The sequence below is a fragment of the Somniosus microcephalus genome, chromosome 25 (assembly GCF_052327205.1).
Source record: "Somniosus microcephalus isolate GS21.2 chromosome 25, FLI_Smic_1.0, whole genome shotgun sequence".
Taxonomy (NCBI): domain Eukaryota; kingdom Metazoa; phylum Chordata; class Chondrichthyes; order Squaliformes; family Somniosidae; genus Somniosus; species Somniosus microcephalus.
This window is the reverse complement of record NC_141011.1, coordinates 27,924,214-27,944,091: the sequence shown is the minus strand read 5'-3', so window position 1 is coordinate 27,944,091 and position 19,878 is coordinate 27,924,214. Positions and strand designations below refer to the sequence as shown.

At 49.1% G+C, this 19,878-nt stretch overlaps 1 protein-coding gene across 4 annotated transcripts in view; it reads right to left on the bottom strand.

Annotated features, from left to right (window-relative positions):
• The window catches only part of ccdc30 (coiled-coil domain containing 30), a 203,826-nt gene that overhangs the window by 136,842 nt on the left and 47,106 nt on the right, over nt 1-19,878 (bottom strand). For all 4 annotated transcript variants that reach the window (XM_085966952.1, XM_085966949.1, XM_085966950.1 and 1 more), the window contains 4 exons: nt 13,096-13,200; nt 7,939-8,049; nt 6,179-6,279; nt 3,968-4,160 (listed from right to left, as the gene is read on the bottom strand). In XM_085966952.1, coding sequence (XP_085823078.1) covers nt 3,968-4,160; nt 6,179-6,279; nt 7,939-8,049; nt 13,096-13,200 — 510 coding nt within the window. The remainder of the gene's footprint in view (nt 1-3,967; nt 4,161-6,178; nt 6,280-7,938; nt 8,050-13,095; nt 13,201-19,878) is intronic.

Sequence of the window (19,878 nt, the reverse complement as noted above, 5' to 3'; positions counted from 1 at the left end):
GAATTTTGAATGGACCGCGCAGCCCCAAAAAAATTAGAGAGAGCACTGGAGACAGGTTAGGAGATTTTTTTTATGCAGTGGGTTATTGGAGCATGGAATCATTGTCATGGGGTCTAATTGAGGCAGACACCATTGCATCTTTCGAGGAAACATAGACAAACATTTGAGGCAGACAGAGATACAAGGCTATAGGGAGAGAGCAGGGTGTTGGGATTAGTTTTGGATTGCTCCAGAAAGAGCCATCATGGACACAATGGCCTCGATTTTCATTGGGCCGTGAGGCGGGCTTTTAGGCATGCGGGGGGTTAAAATCGCAAAACCTGGGGGTCGCGACCCCCCCCCCCCCCGGCCTGGTTCCCGCCTCCACGCCATTTTAACCTAGGTGTGTCTGATTGACCCGAATCAGTCCCGCCTGCAACAGGCGGGAATGGTCTTTAGGGCCCTTAAACAGCACTGATTGGCCTTTATAATCCCATTTTAACAGACCCATGCCTGTTTAACCCTTTTCCCACGTAAAACGCACCTGGTGGGGATCACACCTGTGAAACCTGGCATGAACACTATTGGCTTGCTGACTATCAGCTGCAGGTCCAACATTAAAGAGGATATTTGATCAGTCATCATTTGCAGGTGGCAGGACTTTGTTGTCTCAGGTCTGGGGCAATTTTTACCAGGCCTAACCACACCTGTGGAAGGTTGGAGCCTCACACACTTCTCCAGTGTGACCTCCTGCGAGACCCCTCTCGCCACCCTCACTCAGCGCTTCCTCAACTGAGGCACCTACCAGAAGCATGGGAGGCCTTTTTTTCCTTCCCCTCTTGGCATTAGAGGACCTCCAGCCCCATTTGCGAAATGACACACGCCACAACTGCAGAAGTTGCCATCAGAATTTTTATGAAAAACACACAACCGATGGCATTTTTACAAAACACACAGCATTTCACCCAAGTGACTACCCTTGTGACTATTTGTGCTTTATTTTCCTCTTACGCGTGCTCCTACGTAGTGGTACCCCTGTGGCTTCAGCAGATGTGGAGGCCCCTTGCTCACTTTCCTGCTGCTCCTGTCTCGACACCTTTAGCGGGCGTCCTCTGGGATGGCGAGCCTGTGAGGGCTCGCCAGCAGTCTGCTGCTCCTGCGGCTGTGCAGGGGTTGAGACCTCTATCTCCGTTGGGTGTGGACTCCGGCGGGGCTCTGACCGAGGGCACTGCAGTGGCATGGAAGTGTGAGCACTTGGAGAGGAGCCCCCACTTCCTTGAGGTCTGCCACCAACCTCCCTCTTATGGGTCAGGTCCCCCTCAGTGCCTGCAAGTGGCTTGAGAGCAGCTTGCTGCACATCAGGGGGGCCATGGGGACCCGTATCTACAATGGCAGTCCTACTCAGAAGGACTTCCATGAAGGTCTGGTTTCTCTGTTCAATAGATGCCCATCGCTCCTCAAGAGATGTCATTCTATTCTGAACACTCACCATGTTTTCCATACCCTGGCGACTAACCTCCTCCATGGCCGTAGCCCTCCTCTCCTCTACAGTAGCCAGCCTTACCACGGAGGCAGCAATCATTTCCACGTAGGTAGCCATCCTTTCCGTGTTGATGCGTTCATGCGCCACTGACTCCACAAAGGCTCTGCTCATGTTCGCTATGGACTCCTCCATTCGCTCCACACTCGCAACGACCCTGGAGACAAAACCTGCCAGAGACTCCTGCATCTGTGCATGGAGTTCCATCACCTCTGATCTTACGGATGGACCCAGAGGCAGAGGGTCGACATGCAGCTGAGCCGAGCTGGCAGAGTCCTGCGCCCTCCGACGAGGACTCTCCACTGCTGTCCCTGTCTCCACAATCTGCTGATGCTCACTTGTGAGCTGTGATACACCAGGTGACAACTCTACTCTATGTCCCTAAGGTCCCACTGAGGTGCGAGTGTCTGCGCTGGTGCTAGGTGCGCTTATTTCTGCTGACGCTGCGCCCTCAGAGTCCTCTGAGGATTCTGGCTGCTCAGGCTCTTCCTCCTGCAGAGTGGGGACGGGGGCTCTCGATGGTCCTGTGGGGGAGTCAAGGAAAAAGTTAGAGATGTGATGCCAAGGTTACATGCACATTGCATTTTGCAGATGATCATAAGTCCATATGATGTAGCTTCAGAATCATTATCAGCGACTCATGCAATGCCAATGAGAGAGATGGAAAACTATTCTGTCACCAGCTTGTGGGGATGCTCCTGCCTGTCCTTCCCCAACGTCCACATCTCGGTCAGCCCCGGCAATCTCCAGGACACCTTCCTCCCAGGGGGTGAGTTGGGCTAATGAGGGCGGCCCTCCTCCTGTCCTGGCTCGCTCTCTCCTGTTGTGAGCTCTCTTTTCCTGCAATGTGGGAGACAAGTGGAGGTTGACTGAGAATGAAGGAGTGAGTGCAGAGATTGCATAGCATAGATACTTTGAAGGAGACAAAGATGGAGTGAGGTTGCAATACCAAGGGCCCTTCCTGTGTGTTGTCAGGTGTGTTCAAAGCCTCAGAGTGAGAGGGAGTGTGAGGGCTGCATGGTGGCATAGTTCTGTGAATGTGAGCATAGAGAGAGGGGGAATGGGTAAGGGTGCATGGATGTGAGTGTCTAATGGGATGTGCAGGAAGAGATTGCTAAAGCTGAGTGCTGGTGAGGAAAGGCAATGGGGATCAGATTGAGGGTGATGGAAACATCATACAGTACTTACTTTTCCAGTATGAAGGTGGTCATGGAATCTTTTCCTGCACTGCAACCACGTTCTTCGTGTAAGCCCCAAGCAGTTGACTTGACCTGCCACCTCTAGCCACACAGCCTTGGTCTAGCTGGGAGGCCTCTTCCTCCCTGAAGGGAAGAGGACCTCCCTGTGGGCCCTAGCACCATCCAGTAATGCCTGTAGTGAAGCCTCATCAAATTTGGGCGCAGATCTGGCCCTCCCGCTGGCCATTCCTCCTGCAGGCTCCTGTGCCATCTTAATGTGGAAGGTTGGAAGCCTGCAGAGGAAGCAAGGCTTGCTGTGGACCTTAAAAGCAGCAGCAATGATGACGTCATATTCTGCGACTTTCTGACTGGAAATACTCAATTGCCAAGGCTTCCCACATGCTGGAAATCAATTGGCCAATTGTGTTAAATTTGCATCAATCTCACAGACCCATTTACAATTGTGTCGGAATCACTAAATTTGGGGAACCCGCCAATTCCCCGCACCCGAGATAAAATCGACCCCAATGAGTCAAATGGCCACTTACTGTGCTGTAAACTTCTATGGTTCTCCGGTAAGAAAAGGAGATGAAATACAAATAACAAAAGTAACTTTAGCGGTCTGTGCTGTGTTCCACAGTCTTCCTGTTCCCCAGTCAATCTACTTCAGTTTTCTTTGTTCTCATTTGTAAATTCGTCCACAGCCTTGGTCCAGCCATTTCAGTACACATCCCAACTTGTGCTGCACCCACCCCCTGCTTCCCTGCACTTTCTGCTCCTCTGACTCTGCATTACTACTCATCCCACATACTATGCACCATTGGTGAGGAATCTTTTTATCGTTAGATTCTTACCCTCTAGAATTATTTTCCAAAACAACCTCCATCCTATCTCCATTTCCCTCCCTGCCTTCAAAAGCCTCCTAAGTGTTGGGTGAGGATAGGATTGACTTTGGCTTCCATAGTCGAAAAGTCTACAAGCACTCACAGTCTAGGTTCACACATGAGGAACAATCACTTAGGCCAGGTACTGGAGGACTACAGACACCAGTACAAGTTGGAACCAGAAAGAAAGTTGGTAAGAGTAAATGATATTCAACACAGACGCAAATTTAAAAAGTAACCCATAAAGTGAACAGACACAGGGTGCAAATGTTGCCAGCCTGCAGTATGGGAGTTACAGACCCACCCAGGTACAGCCCTGTCTCACAGTATTGCAATTAAGACAAGAGAGAACAATGGTTATATGGACCTCTGCTGTCCAGACTAACCTTGGCTTTCATTACTTCCTTCTCACAGTCAGTGCTATGCCCGTCATGTTTTAAGCGATTGTGGTAATCTTCCATAGAGGATGCGAGTGTCTCATTCCTGAACGTCACCTGTTCAAGTTCCTGTTGCATTTTGTGCAGCTTACGCTGCAGCTCATGGTTCTTGGATTCGAGCCGATTAATCTCATGGTGGCACCTAGAACATATAACAAATGACAAATGTTCTGCCTTTTCATTTTCAAATATTCATCCTTCCTCTTCTAAAGGTGTTGATTCTTGCTTTAGTAGCGATGCACATGCAATCCAGAATCTCCACCAGGTGGCCTTTCTTTATGGGTGCTTTTGGAGAGTGAGTGTTAACAGGATGGTCAACTGTGGGAGAACAGCCAAGCCCAATCTTATTCTCACCGGGTGTTTACACACATGCACTTTGCAGCAGGGATCACTGAATTGTGACCAAGATGGGGAACCTGAGTTGATTTTCCACTCAACTCTACTGTCCCAGCCAAGATCAGGAATCGAACCTGGGAGCTACGGTCTCTGTATGGGTCGGTACCTTCACCACTAAGGAAACTCAAAAGCTACCATTAAGAAAGAAAGACTGGCATTTATATAGTATCTTATTACATCTTAGAAACCTCTCAAAGTGCTTCTTCATAGAATGAAGTGCAATGACTTGTGATGCAGCACACTGCAAGATCCCACAAACTGCAATGAAATGAATGACCAATTAATCTATTCTTGGTGATGTTGGTTGAGGAAGGAATGCTGGACTGGGCATGGAGAAAAAACCATGCTTTTTAAAAAAATCAGTGCCATTGGATCCTTAACATTCACCTGAACCACAAGAACGGGCCTTGGTTTAACATCTCATCTGAAGGATGCCACTTTTAGAATGCAACACACCCTCAGTACTATACTGGAGTGTCAGCCTAGATTAGGTGCTCAAAACTACAGTGGGGGTTTAAACTACAATCCTTTGCTTCAGAAAGAATGCGACCAACTGAGCCAAATTAACAAATCAACCCATTTCGGCCAATTGCCATCGCTGAGTGAAAGCTTTGCAAATCGCGATGTCATCGCCACTGATTTACCTACACCGTGTTGCATTAGGACCCGCATAGTGATCCTTTCCATCCCTGGAGTTTGCCCTAGTGAACCCAGGAAAGGAAATAAGACCCAAGTCCAGGGGAAGTCCTAGATGTTGTGGGAAGAGATTCACATGATAATGATTTAATGCAATAGCATCAGAAACTTCTTGAAGGATTTTTGCCATAGGATTCGCCCACGGGTAACCTGGAAGGGGGGGGCGGGTGGTGGAGGAAGAGGAGTGCGGTGGAATTACTTACAAATTGAACAGATGAGGGAGGTGTTTGGCCCATCTTAGCTTACCCATCCAGACAAGGACCTGCATCACTTCATCATGTAATATAACTGACTCGAATTAGTTTAAGCTTTTTACCTCCAGTACCCTACCTGGAAAACCATTCAACATGTTGATCATTGTTAGTGTGAAGAAGATCTTCCTGACATCAGTCCTAAATTACCCTTTCACAAGTTGTTCCCTTGTTTTAATATCCTGGAATGCCATTACGTAATATTCCTGATTAATCTTATCTATGCCACTTAATATCTTTCATACCTCTATAAAGGTACGCGCTCCATCATCTTCCTTTAAGGGTGAAAAACCTCAGTTTCTCCAGTCTTTTCTCATAATGCAATCCTTCGGCAGCAGGGATCAGCCTCATGGCTCTTTTCTGCATCACCTATAGGGCTTGAATGTTTCCTTTATGTCTTGGTGACCAAAACATAACACAGTACTCAAGGTGTTGTCTAACCAAGATACTATACAGTCTTTGCACGACATCTTCCGCCCTTATAATTAACTGACTTAGCAATTTATATTAGCATTCTCAAAGGAGGAATAGATTTTTTTTTAATGCAATTGCTGGAAATCTGAAATATAAATGGAAAGTGATGGAAATAAGTGGCAATTCCATCATCATCTGAATTACAATGGCTTCACTGCAGCTTTAAAATCAGCCATCGTTTAAACTCAACTTGCACATTGAATGGTTCGGACATTCCAAAATGACACTGCAGCTTCTCTCAGCCTCATGAAAGGTATTTTTGGGAGAGGAAAAATATTAAACTAGCACTCGCTCTTCCCCCCGCCGCCTCCAAATCCCTATAATTCAGGATCTGTTAATGTACCTTTTGTGGAGTTCCTCTGATTTTGGACGCTGACCGTCATAGCCTGAATGGCTTAGATCTGGGAGGTATTGCTCTTCCTCAAAGTCTTGGCTAATACTGTCCTAGGGTAAAAGAGAAAGATCAATGAAAGTTGGACTGTTAATTGCAATGAACACAGAACCATAATGTTTACAGTACAGAGGAAGCCCATTCAGCTTATCAGGCCTGTGCCAGCTCTTTGCTGGAGAAATCCAAAACTAATCCTACCGCTCCGCTCTCTTCCCATAGCCTGGTATCTTCCTCTGCTCCAAATATTCATTCAATTTTACCCTAAAAGATACAAAGGTCTCTGCCTCAATCACTGCTTGGGTGCAAAGTATTCCATATTCCAACAACCACCTATGTTAGGAAATTTCTCTTAAACTCTCTCCTTACTATCTTAAGTGACAATTTTAAATTGATGCCCATTCTCGCTAACTGACCAACGAAAGGAAATAGTCTTTCTCCATTCACACTATCAAAACCCTACGTAATTTAAAAAAAACTCTCATTAAATCTCCTTTTAGCTTTCTCTACTCCCATTAGAAATAGAAGCCCTGATTTTAACCTAACTTGCCCAGCGAGAACGGGTTGGTTCAGTTTGGACTTCCGATTTACATTCCACCCAATGTAATGCTGGTGACTTCAAAGGAGCCAAAAACCAGGTGGGGTCTAAAATCGGGCATCCGTCCCGAACGTTCCCTGTTCTTGCCAGGTGCGTTAGATTAAAAATCGGAGGTAGTCTCTCAAGTCTCTCCTCATAACTATAGTTTCATATCCTTGGCATCATAATGGTGAATCTACACAGTATGCTTTCAATTTCTTTATTGTCCTTTTTATAATGGGGCACCCATAATTGCACACAATACAATAAATGCAGCCTAATCAATGTTTTATACAACTTCCTGCTTCATTCTTGTACTCTATGCCTCTATTTATAAAGCCTAAAATAATAAAATTATAGAACTGGGTAAGCATAGGCTACAATATGGGAACAAGAATCTCACTGAGTCATAGAGAGATAGGATGCAGCTCTATGCCTGTGATTCCTCAGGTGGTACACTCCTGATGCCAATCATACATTGTGGGCAGTTGTCGAGTGGAAGCAAAGCATTTTGCCACAAGAGGAAAATGAACTATAAGGTCAATAGTTCTATCTTAATAAAGGTTCTTTACTGCATGGAAACTGGGATAACCATGTTTTTTAACAACATTTCCTTGCCATTGTTTGATGGGAGAGGAAAAACAGGAAAAGGAATAGCCCTGATTCCAGCTCAGTCAATATCCCAAAGACAGGCAGGCTGTGAATGGAGGCATATGGAGCAGAATGTCTGTAGACAGCCACAGGTTGGGGGGGGGGGTGGATATCACTGCTTTAGTCCTTTACTACAGCATATTTCAATAGGTTATAACCCTGCACCACAACAGCCAACAGACATGAACCAGTTCACACATCTTAGATGCCCAGTCATATTTTAAATACTGTTTTTTCCAATGGTCTCCTGAAGGTGCTTCAGCAGCCCACTGATACCTCACCTGAGTGGCCAATCCTTATGCGTGAGCCTAGAAGTTTAGTGCCATAGCTTATGATGCAGAGACTAATTGTTGCAACCTTACTGCTGACTGAGCAAAGACCAGGGACAAAACCGGGGACCCTCCTAGTCTGTACAGCTCAATGCCATACCAGATCATGTACCTATACACTGAGCCATCCAGGAAAGCAGGCTTACTTCGCCCCTTACCTTAAGAGGTATACCTGGAGGTCCAAGTGGTTTCTTCTTCTTACGAACAGATGGCACTGGAGCCTCGGTTCCTTGTTGTTGCTGGGCATCCGCCTGTTGGACTGTTTCCCACTGAGGTAGAATGAGGAGAGATTAAAGAAATAGTGAGGATAGACGGCTACCATTACTGTATGACAAGGATTTGGCTCATTAAATTCTGAGGTGAGACTTGGTGCTGTGATTGGAGATTACACTTAGAGTCATAGAGTCATAGGCCTAGAAATTGAGTGGGCTTAGCGCCCATTTTGCGGCGCATAGAGGGCATTGCGCTGGACTTACAGCCAGTTTTGAAATTGACTAGGGCCCAACATCGGCGTTACACCGGTAGCGCTGCGCCGGCACCGATGACGTCATCGGTGTGCGCAGCGTCCTGGTTGCCGTGGTGACGGGCCCCAGCGCCGAAATTCAGTTGCGGCCGCCTCGCCCGTGGCAGCCGCAACTAAGACTCTGGCAACAGAGTCTTACACGACTTTGCGCCGGCGCATAAAGGTGGAGCGGCGGCCGGCCGCTTTCCCGCCGGCCGCCTGCCCGCACCTCCCTCCCCGGACTCCCCCACCCCCCGCCGCGGAACAGATGCTTCTCGGCTGCGAGCCCGGCACTTCCCCGAGGTGCCGGGCTCATTTTTGTGGCGATTTAACCGGCCAGCGGGCGGGTGCAGGCAGCTCCTCCTTAACTGAAGGAGGAGGCCTGCACTTCCCGAGCTTGCCGCACCGCATCGGGCGCCGCAATGCGGCGCGTAGCACCAGTTTTCAGGCGCAAACAGCCTTCAGTAGCGCCGGCAGCCATTTGGGCACGGCGCTACTGAATTTTTGGCGCGCACAGCGCGACTTAGCACCGGCGCTAAATTTCCGGCGTTAAGCCCCGGCGCAGCGCAAACTCAATTTCTAGGCCATAGAGTTTTACAGCACAGAAAGAGGCCCTTCGGCCCATCGTGTCCGCGCCGCCCATCCATCCCTGTCCAGTCTAATCCCATTTTCCAGCATTTGGTCCATAGCCTTGTATGCAATGGCATTTCAAGTGCTCATCCAAATGCTTCTTGAATGTTGTGAGGGTTCCTGCCTCTACCACACTTTCAGGCATTGAGTTCCACATTCCAACCACCCTCTGGGTGAAAAAGTTCCTCCTCAAATCCCCTCTAAATCTCCTGCCCCTTACCCTGAATCTATGCCCCCTTGTTATTGACCCCCCTACTAAGGGGAAAAGTTCCTCTTTATCTACCCTATCTATGCCCCTCATCATTTTGTACACCTCAATCAGGTCCTCCCTCAGCCTTCTTTGCTCCAAGGAAAACAACCCCAGCCTGTCCAGCCTCTCTTCATAGCTGAGGCGCTCCATCCCAGGTAACATCCTGGTGAATCTTCTCTGCACCCTCTCCAAAGCAATCACATCCTTCCTATAGTGAGGCGACCAGAACTGCACACAGTACTCCAGCTGTGGCCTCACCAGCGTTTTGTACAGCTCCATCATAACCTCCCTGCTCTTATATTCCATGCCTCGGCTAATGAAGGCAAGTATCCCATATGCCTTTTTAACCACCTTATCTACCTGTTCCGCTGCCTTCAGGGATCTATGTACATGTACACCAAGTTCCCTCTGACCCTCTGTACTTCCTAGGGTCCTACCACTCATTGTGTATTCCCTTACCTTATTTGTCCGTCCAAAATGCATCACCTCGCACTTTTCAGGGTTAAATTCCATTTGCCACTTTTCCGCCCATCTGACCAACCCGTTTATATCGTCCTGTAGCCTGAGGCTTTCCTCCTCGCAATTTACCACCCCACCAATTTTCGTGTCATCTGCGAACTTACTGATCATACCTTTTACATTCTCATCCAAGTCATTTATGTAGATCACAAACAACAAGGGACCCAGCACAGATCCCTGAGGTACCCCACTGGACACAGGCTTCCAGTCACAAAAGCAACCTTCGACCATCACCCTCTGCCTCCTGCCACTCAGCCAGTTTAGGATCCAACGCGCCAAGGCACCCTGGATCCCATGGGCTCTTACCTTCTTGACCAGTCTCCTATGCGGGACTTTGTCAAAAGCTTTACTGAAGTCCATGTAAACCACATCCACAGCATTTCCCTCATCCACCCCCCTAGTCACCCCCTCGAAAAATTCAATCAGATTTGTCAGACATGATTTACCCTTGACAAAGCCATGCTGACTATCCCCGATTAATCCTTGCCTCTCCAAGTGGAGACTAATTTTGTCCCTCAGAATTTTTTCCAATAATTTCCCTACCACAGATGTTAGGCTCACTGGCCTGTAATTCCCTGGTTTATCCCTGCTACCCTTCTTGAATAATGGTACTACGTTAGCTGTTCTCCAGTCCTCTGGTACATCCCCTGTGGCCAGAGAGGTTCTGAAAATTTGTGTCAGAGCCCCTGCAATCTCCTCCTTTGCCTCCCACAGCAGCCTGGGATACATCTCGTCCGGGCCTGGGGATTTATCCACTTTTTGGCCTGCTAAAACCGCTAGCACCTCCTCCCTCTTGATGCTAATATGTTCAAGTATGTCACAGTCCCCTTGCCCGATTTCTATGTCTGCATCGTCTTTCTCCATAGTGAACACAGATGCAAAAAATTCATTTAAAACCCCGCCTACATCATCTGGCTCTACACACAGATTGCCACTTTGGTCCCTAATGGGCCCTACCCTTTCCCTGGTTATCCTCTTGCCCTTAATATACTTATAAAACATCTTAGGATTTTCCTTTATTTTGCTCGCCAGTGTTATTTCATGGCCCCTCCTCGCCCTCCTAATTTCTTTTTTAAGTATGCCCCTGCACTTTTTACACTCCTCTAGGGCTTCTTCCGTCTTTAGTCTTTTGTAACTGCCAAAAGCCCCCCTTTTTTTCCTAATGCATTTTTGTATATCCCTTGTCATCCAAGGTTCCCTTTGCTTGTTGGTCCCACCCTTGACCTTTACAGGAACATGTTGGCGTTGTACTCTCTCTATTTCCCTTCTGAAAGTCTCCCACTGTTTTGATGTGGATTTTCCTATAAGTAGCTGCTCCCAGTCCACTTTGGCCAGATCCTGCCTTATCATAGTAAAATCGGCCCTCCCCCAATTTAGAACCCTTATTTCCGGGCCGTCTTTGTCTTTTTCCATGACCACCTTAAATCTCACCGAATTATGGTCACTGTCGCCAAAATGCTCTCCTACTGACACTTCCACCACTTGCCCGGCTACATTCCCCAGAATTAGGTCCAGTACCGCCCCCTCTCTTGTAGGACTTTCTACATGTTGGCTCAAAAAGCTCTCCTGGATGCACTTTAAGAATTCTGCACCCTCTAAGCCTTTCACACTCTGACTATCCCAATTTATATTGGGGAAGTTGAAATCCCCCACTATTATTACCCTATTATTTTCGCACTTTTCTGAGATTTGCCTACATATCTGTTCCTCTATCTCCCCCTGACTGTTTGGGGGCCTATAGTACACTCCCAGCAAAGTGCTTGCCCCCTTTTTGTTTTTAAGTTCTACCCATATGGCCTCATTAGAGGAACCCGCTAATATATCATCCCTCCTTACAGCAGTAATTGACTCCTTAATTAATATTGCAACACCCCCTCCCCTTTTACACCCCCCTCTGTCTCGCCTGAAGATTCTATACCCCGGAATATTGAGCTGCCAGTCCTGACCCTCCCTCAACCATGTCTCCGTGATAGCAACAATATCGTACTCCCATGTGTTCAACAACAACTTCAGTTCATCCACCTTATTTGCAAGGCTCCTTGCATTAAAATAAATGCCTTCCAGCCCTGCCATATTCTCTTTTGCCTTCACATATTTGCTTTGCCTTCCCAGCTGACTTGTTTTTCCCTCTGTATTTGGCTGTAAATCACCCCCTACTATAGCTCCACTCTGTACCCCATCCCCCTGCCAAGTTAGTTTAAACCCCCCCCAGCAGTGCTAGCAAACCTCCCCGCAAGGATATTGGTTCCCCTCTGGTTCAGGTGTAAACCGTCCGACTTGTACAAGTCCCACCTTTCCCAGAAGCAGACCCAGTGATCCAGGAAACTAAAGCCCTCCCCCCTGCACCATCCCTTTAGCCACGCATTCATCTGTTCTATCTTCCTATTCCTATACTCACTAGCACATGGCACCGGGAGTAATCCAGAGATTACAACCCTTGAGGTCCTGCTCTTTAATCCGTCACCTAGCTCCCTAAATTCTTGCTGCAGGACCTCATCCCTCTTTTTACCTATGTCGTTGGTACCAATGTGGACCACGACCACTGGCTGTTCACCCTCCCCCTCCAGAATGCCCTGCAGCCGCTCAGTGACATCCTTGACCCTGGCACCAGGGAGGCAACAAACCATCCTGGATTCACGTCTACGGCCACAGAAACGCCTATCTGTTCCCCTTACTATAGAATCCCCTACCACTATTGCTCTCCCACTCTTTTTCCCCCCTTCCTGGGCAGCAGGAGCACCCCCAGTGCCAGGAAGTTGGCTGCTGCTGCCTTCCCCTGGTGAGTCATCCCCCTCAACAGTATCCAAAGCGGTATACTTGTTTGAAAGGGGGATGTCCGCAGGGGTTCCCTGCACTACCTGCCTGCCTTTGTTGCTCCGCCTGATGGTCACCCCCTGTGCTGCCCTACCCTGAGGCGTGAACACTTGTTACAAAACATAGCCCATTTTCTACTGCTCCTTAACAATGAACCCACCTCCAAAATAAACCATCAGCCAGTGCATTTCTGCACTGAGCTCATCTGCTAACCTAACTCCACAGTGAACCGAGCAGACATCCCATCTCCACACTAAGCTCACCAGGCAGCCAAACTCCACAATGAACCCACCAGCCACCCACCTCCACGCTGAGCCCACCAGCCGCCCACCTCCATGATGATCCCACCAGCCTCCCACCTCCACGATGATCCCACCAGCCTCCCACCTCCATGATGATCCCACCAGCCTCGCACCTTCACGATGAACCCACCAGCTGCCCACCTCCACAATGAACCCACCAGCCGCCCACCTCCATGCTGAGCCCACCAGCCTCCCACCTCCACGCTGAGCCCACCAGCCACCCACCTCCACACTGAACCCACCAGCCGCCCACCTCCACACTGAACCCAAACTTGTTTAAGATATTCCGAGTATTTACCTTAAAATCTGAAGGTTTAAAAGATGGTTGAAAGTGGTCCATTTCAATCTGTGGAATATCGAGTTCTTGCACCTGTAATGGTTGGATTATTTGAAGGCTTTCAACCTGTTCAGATATAACATAAAACAGTGTAGGACATTACTATAAACACATACTAAACTGAAGAGAGAGACAGGAAGGCAAAAGAGAGGGAAAGAATGAGCGAGAGAGAAAAAGAGGGTGACAGAGGACGCAAGAGCGAGGGATGAGAAGGGCGGCAAAAGAGAGAGAACGAAAGCAGAGATAGCAAGTGAAAGAGAGGAGGCGCGAGACAGAGCAGGTACGCGAGAGTGAGAGAGAGGAGGCGCGAGGGAGAGAGAGGAGGCGCGAGGGAGAGCAGGTACGCGAGAGTGAGAGAGAGGAGGCGCGCGGGAGAGAGAGAGGAGGCAAGAGAGAGAGGAGGTGCGAGAGAGAGGAGGCGAGAGAGAGAGAGAGAGGAGGCGCGAGACAGAGCAGGTACGCGAGAGTGAGAGAGAGGAGGCGTGAGGGAGAGAGAGGAGGCGTGAGGGAGAGAGAGGAGGCGAGAGAGAGAGAGAGAGAGAGAGAGAGAGAGAGAGAGAGGGCGAGAGAGAGAGAGGAGGCGAGAGAGAGAGAGGAGGCGCGAGGGAGAGAGAGGAGGCGCGAGGGAGAGAGAGGAGGCGCGAGAGAGAGGAGGCACGAGAGAGAGAGAGGAGGCGAGAGAGAGGAGGCGCGAGAGAGAGAGAGAGAGGAGGCGAGAGAGAGAGGGAGGAGGCGAGAGAGAGAGAGAGGAGGCGAGAGAGAGAGAGGAGGTGAGAGAGAGAGAGAGAGAGAGGAGGCGAGAGAGAGAGGAGGCGCGAGAGAGAGAGAGGGGGTGCGAGAGAGAGAGAGAGAGAGAGAGGGGGCGCGAGAGAGAGGAGGCGTGAGAGAGAGAGGAGGCGCGAGAGAGAGAGGAGGCGCAAGAGAGAGAGAGAGGAGGCGAGAGAGAGAGAGGAGGCGAGAGAGAGAGAGAGAGAGGAGGCGAGAGAGAGAGAGAGAGAGGAGGCGAGAGAGAGGAGGCGCGAGAGAGAGAGAGAGAGGGGGCGCGAGAGAGAGGAGGCGCGAGAGAGAGAGGAGGCGCGCGAGAGAGAGAGGAGGCGCGCGAGAGAGGAGGCGCGAGAGAGAGAGAGGAGGCGCGCGAGAGAGAGAGGAGGCGCGCGAGAGAGAGGAGGCGCGCGAGAGAGGAAGCGCGCGAGAGAGAGAGGAGGCGCGCGAGAGAGAGAGGAGGCGTGCGAGAGAGAGGAGGCGCGCGAGAGAGAGAGGAGGCGCGCGAGAGAGAGAGGAGGCGCGCGAGAGAGGAGGCGCGCGAGAGAGAGGAGGCGCGCGAGAGAGAGAGAAAGGAGGCGCGAGAGAGAGAGAGAGAGAGAGAGGAGGCGCGCGAGAGAGAGGAGGCGCGCGAGAGAGTGGGAGAGGAGCCGCGAGAGAGAGAGGAGGCGCGCGAGAGAGAGAGGAGGCGAGAGAGAGAGAGAGAGGAGGCGCGCGAGAGAGGAGGCGCGCGAGAGAGAGGAGGCGCGAGAGAGAGAGAGGAGGCGAGAGAGAGAGGAGGCGTGGGAGAGAGGAGGCGCGAGAGAGAGGAGGCGCGCGAGAGAGAGAGGAGGCGCGCGAGAGAGGGAGGAGGCGCGCGAGAGAGAGAGGAGGCGCGCGAGAGAGAGAGGAGGCGCGCGAGAGAGGGAGGAGGCGCGCGAGAGAGAGAGGAGGCGTGCGAGAGAGAGGAGGCGCGCGAGAGAGAGAGGAGGCGCGCGAGAGAGAGAGGAGGCGCGCGAGAGAGGAAGCGCATGAGAGAGAGGAGGCGCGCGAGAGAGAGAGGAGGCGCGCGAGAGAGAGAGGAGGCGCGCGAGAGAGAGAGGAGGCGTGGGAGAGAGAGAGAGAGAGAGGAGGCGAGAGAGCGAGGAGGCGATAGAGAGAGAGCGCAAGACGGCGGGGGGTGCAAGTCAGATGGGCGCAACAACAACTTTCCTTTATATAGCGCCTTTAACGTAATAAAATGTCCCATGGCTCTTCACAGGAGCGTTATCAAACAAAACAAGGATGGTGTGGTCAACCCTGTCAAAGACTGCAGACAGGTCGAGAATGATGAGGAGGGATAGTTTACCATAGTCACATAGGATGACATTTGTGACTTTGATAAGGGTCGTTTCAGTACTGTGGCAGGGGCGGAATCCTGATTGGAGGGATTCAAGCATGGAATTGCGGGAAAGATGGGCACAGATTTGGGAGGCGATAACACGTTCGAGGACTTGGGAGAGGAAAGGGAGATTGGAGATGGGGTGGTAGTTTGCAAGGACAGAGGGATCAAGGGGAGTTTTTGAGGAGAGGGATGATGATGGCAGATTTGAAGGGAAGGGCAACAGTACCTGAGGAGAGGGAACCGTTAACAATATCAGCTAATATGGGAAATAACAACAGAAAATGCGGGTCCAGGAAGGGAAGTTGGGTGGTCAACAGTCTGGTGGGAATAGGTTTGGGGGAGCAGGAGGTGGGTCCCACGGACAAAGTGAGCTCAGAGAGGGCATGGTGCGAGATAGGAGAGAAGCTAGAGAAGGATGTGAGTTCAGGGCTAGGGCAGAGGGGAACTTTAGGGGAAGTTTGCCCCGGTGAGCTAGGGTGGGAAGCGGCAGAGGCAGCTTAACGGATGGTCTCAATCTTTGTAACAAAGAAGTCCATTAGAGGGCAAGACAGAGGGGGCAGCGAGAGGGATTGGACAGCGAGAGGGATTGGAAAGCAATAGAGGGGAATCGAGTGGGAGAAGGTGAATGAGAGAGCAGGCACAAATGTGAGTGTGTCGAGTGCGGCAGAATACAAGTGCAAAAGAGGGCAAGAGGGAGAGGAAGACAGAGCGCGATCAAGTGTAATTGAAAGAGAGGTGGCTAATGAGAGGTAGATGGCGAGAGTCAGGATAAGGGTAAGTTAGAGGCGGTGACTGAGACAGAGATGACAAGTGAAAGAGAAGCACAAGTAGGAGGGAAGGGACGAAAGCAAGAGAGAGAGAGAGGACGATGTGATAGAGAGTGTGCGAGAGCGAAAGCCAGGAAGGGAGAAAGAAGAAGTGCACCGACAGTGAAAGGGAGAGAAATAGGCTGGGTAACAGAAATATTGAATTCAACGATGCAACTCCATTCAACAGTATAAAACTACTGGGGAGCTTCTCAATCGCTTAAAAATCGCTTATGGTCAGCTTAGCATTTGCCACATTGAACACACCCCACAAAGGCAGAAAGGTTGCCAATCTGTTTGGCTGCATAATTCATTACAAGTCCATTAATATTCAGCAGCAAGCCTACAAACCTACAATTTCCCCATCACAGCATCTAACTGCCTCTTCGGATTCCAGAGCTTTGTCCCAGCCAGAGAACCGTATTAATCACTCTTTGTCCCCTGTCTTGTGGTTTAAGCCCCGGAAAGGATGTGTCTGAGAGGTGATATTATAGAGGTGTATAAGATAGTTAATATCCAGAATATTACTTTAAATTAAATTGCGAGAATAAGACAAAGGGATATCAATTCAAACTAAGAAAAGGTAAACATAGGACCGATATCAGAAAATTTTTCACGCACAGAATGATCTAGACGAGGGAACTAGATGTAATATCTCCAAGTTTGCAGACGGCACAAAGCTGGGTGGGCGTGTGTGCTGTGAGGAGGATGCCGAGAAACTCCAGTATGATTTGGACAGGTTGGGCGATTGGGCAGATGCATGGCAGATGCAGTATAATGTGGATAAATGCGAGGTTATCCACTTTGGTGGCAAAAACAGGAAGACAGATTATTATCTGAATGGCAATAGATTGGGAAAAGGGGAAGTGCAACGAGACCTGGGTGTCCTTGTGCACCAGTCGCTGAAGATAAGCATGCAGGTGCAGCAGGCGGTTAAGAAGGCAAATAGTATGTTGGCCTTCATAGCAAGAGGGTTTGAGTACAAGAACAAGGATGTCTTGCTGCAGTTGTACAGGGCCTTGGTGAGACCACACCTTGAGTATTGTGTGCAGTTTTGGTCGCCTTATCTGAGGAAGGATATTCTTGCCATGGAGGGAGTGCAGCGAAGATTCACCAGACTGATACCTGGGATGGCAGGAATGACGTATGAAGAGAGATTGGGTCGATTAGGCTTATATTCGCTAGAGTTTAGAAGAATGAGAGGGGATCTCATTGAAACTTATAAAATTCTAACAGGACTAGACAGACTAGATGCAGGAAGGATGTTCCCAATGGCAGGGGAGTCCAGAACCAGGGGTCACAGTCTAAGGATAAGGGGTAAGCCATTTAGGACTGAGATGAGGAGGAATTTCTTCACCCAGAGAGTGGTGAACCTGTGGAATTCTCTACCACAGAAGGCAGTTGAGGCCAACTTATTAAATATATTCAAGAAGGAGTTAGATATATTTCTTATGGCTAAAGGGATCAAGGGATATGGGGAGGAAGCAGGGACAGGGTACTGAATTTGGATGATCAGCCATGATCTCATTAAATGGCGGAACAGGCTCGAGGGGCCGAATGGCCTACTCCTGCTCCTATCTTCTATGTTTCTATCAACATACGCTATAGGCTTTCAGCTATGCGTAGTGAAGGCAAAATTCCTGTAAGCTTTCGAGAAACAATCAGATGTTGCAGTGGATGAATTTATGTGGGCTGAATGGTCTTCCGATAGTCTCATGAGCTTGAAATATTGCTCAAGATTAATCTTTTCTATTCCACTTTATATCTAACAAACCTCTATAAGGAACCCCTCTCAAGAATAAGCAGTTCAAGTTTTCTAAGCACTCCTCATAGTTCAGTCTCCTGACAGTAGGGATTAGCCTCATGGCCCTCCTCTGCATCACTTCCAGGGTTTGGATTTTTCCTTTGTGTATCAATGACCAGAACTGAACACAGTATTCTAGCTATGACCTGACCAGTGGACGATGCAGCTTCAGCACAATGGTCTCAATCCCCTCTGTCTTGCCCCCTCTGTCTGGTCCTCTCACCCCATCTCTCTCTTCTCCCCTCTCTCCCGCCTCCCCCTCTCCATCTCCTGCTTCCTGCTCTCTCGCCGCCCCCTCTCCCCCTGCTCAACCCTCCCGCCTCCCCCCTCTCCCGATTTTGCAATAGAGCTCAGCATTCTGTTTGCTTTGTGAATTGCTACTCTGCAATGGCTGGATACATCACTCCCAGATCTCTTTCTCTCTCTCTCTCTCTCTCAGGTGGACGTAAAAGATCTTTCTGCCCCCTCAGGACGTAAAAAAAGATCCCGTGGCACTATTTTGAAGAAGAACAAGGGAGTTATCCCCGGTGTCCTGGCTAATTTTTATCCCTCAATCAACATAACAAAAACAGATTATCTGGTCGTTATCACATTGCTGTTTGTGGGAGCTTGCTGTGAAAGGCGCTATATAAATGCAAGTCTTTCTTTCTTTTCTCTTAGCTAATTCAACACCATTCATTATGTCCCCCATTTTTTCTTCCATCGTGTAAGACCTTGCACTTACCCTTATTTAATTTCAACTATCATAGTTCTGCCTACTAGTAAATATTGTCTTGGTTTTTCTGTAATTCTTCCGTTGCTCCATCAGACTCCACTGCCCCTCTTCGTTTGGTCTCATTTGTGAATTTGACTGATTTACATTGTGTTTCTGAATCCAAATCATTTATATAAATTATAAAAATAGTAGGGAGTCTAGCTCTGATCCTTAGGGCACTCCACTGAGTGCAGCTTCTGAGCCCAAAGTCACTCCTGCCGCTACTTTTTCTACTTCAGCCCATTCCTTATCCACATTGAAGTTTTACCTAAGATGCCCACTGCCTGAAGCTTGTGTAACAGCCCTTCATGTGGAACTTTATCAAAGGCTTTTTGGACATCATAGGGCTTTCCAACATCTTGGAATGCTACTTCTTAAAAAAAAGTCAAAAATGTTGGAGAGGCAGGGACTACCCCTCCTGAAACAGTGTTGGTTGCTACTTGCTAGGTTATGTCATAGAGGTAGTCCTCATGATTGTTCCTGATCATCAATTCCATTATATTTCCAGCTAGCGATGAAAGACTAACGAGTCGGCAGTTACCTGGATTTGTTTCATCACCTTTCTTGAAAATAGGATCCATGTTGACTTATTTCCAAGCCTTTGTATTCAACTGTGATCGAGTGTCAGTATTTCACAGATTTTATCCCCACCCTTGGATATATGTTCTGTCTGTCCCTGAGGATTTATTGGTTCCGAGTCCTTTGAGCCTCTCTAGGGGACGTTTATGTAAGTGATATCAGTCATTAAATGTTGCTGTAGCACCCTCAATGAGGGTTTGCATGCTATTAGTGTCACTTCTAGTCACTTCCACAAAGTAATCATTTAGCAGCTGAAATTCTGTGACCCGGTTTACTCCCACCATAAGCCTGGCAGAAGGGCTAGAAATTAGGCTGGGACCTGGATATATTGGATCCTGGCCTTCCCAGTCAGTTTTCACAGGGCCTTGTTTGGGGCAGAACCTCCAACTACCCCAAACAAGGTTACCTGCATCAGAGGGACATGGCCAGCAGGCCGGTTACACCTAGTGAAAAACAGGCACACCAGCCCACTGGCATAAGCACTAACCACCTAAGGGTCCAGGGTTGGACCCCCAAAGATGTAAAAAAAAGTGTTCATTATTTTTCAGTTCTCTTATAAAGGGGGGAGATCGCTAATCCACCCTTGGAGCTGGAAGCCTCCTACAATTGGTGGGCATCCATGTGCACCCACCAGTGATATTTTAATGCGTGATTCTCCCCCAACCTCGCATACTTC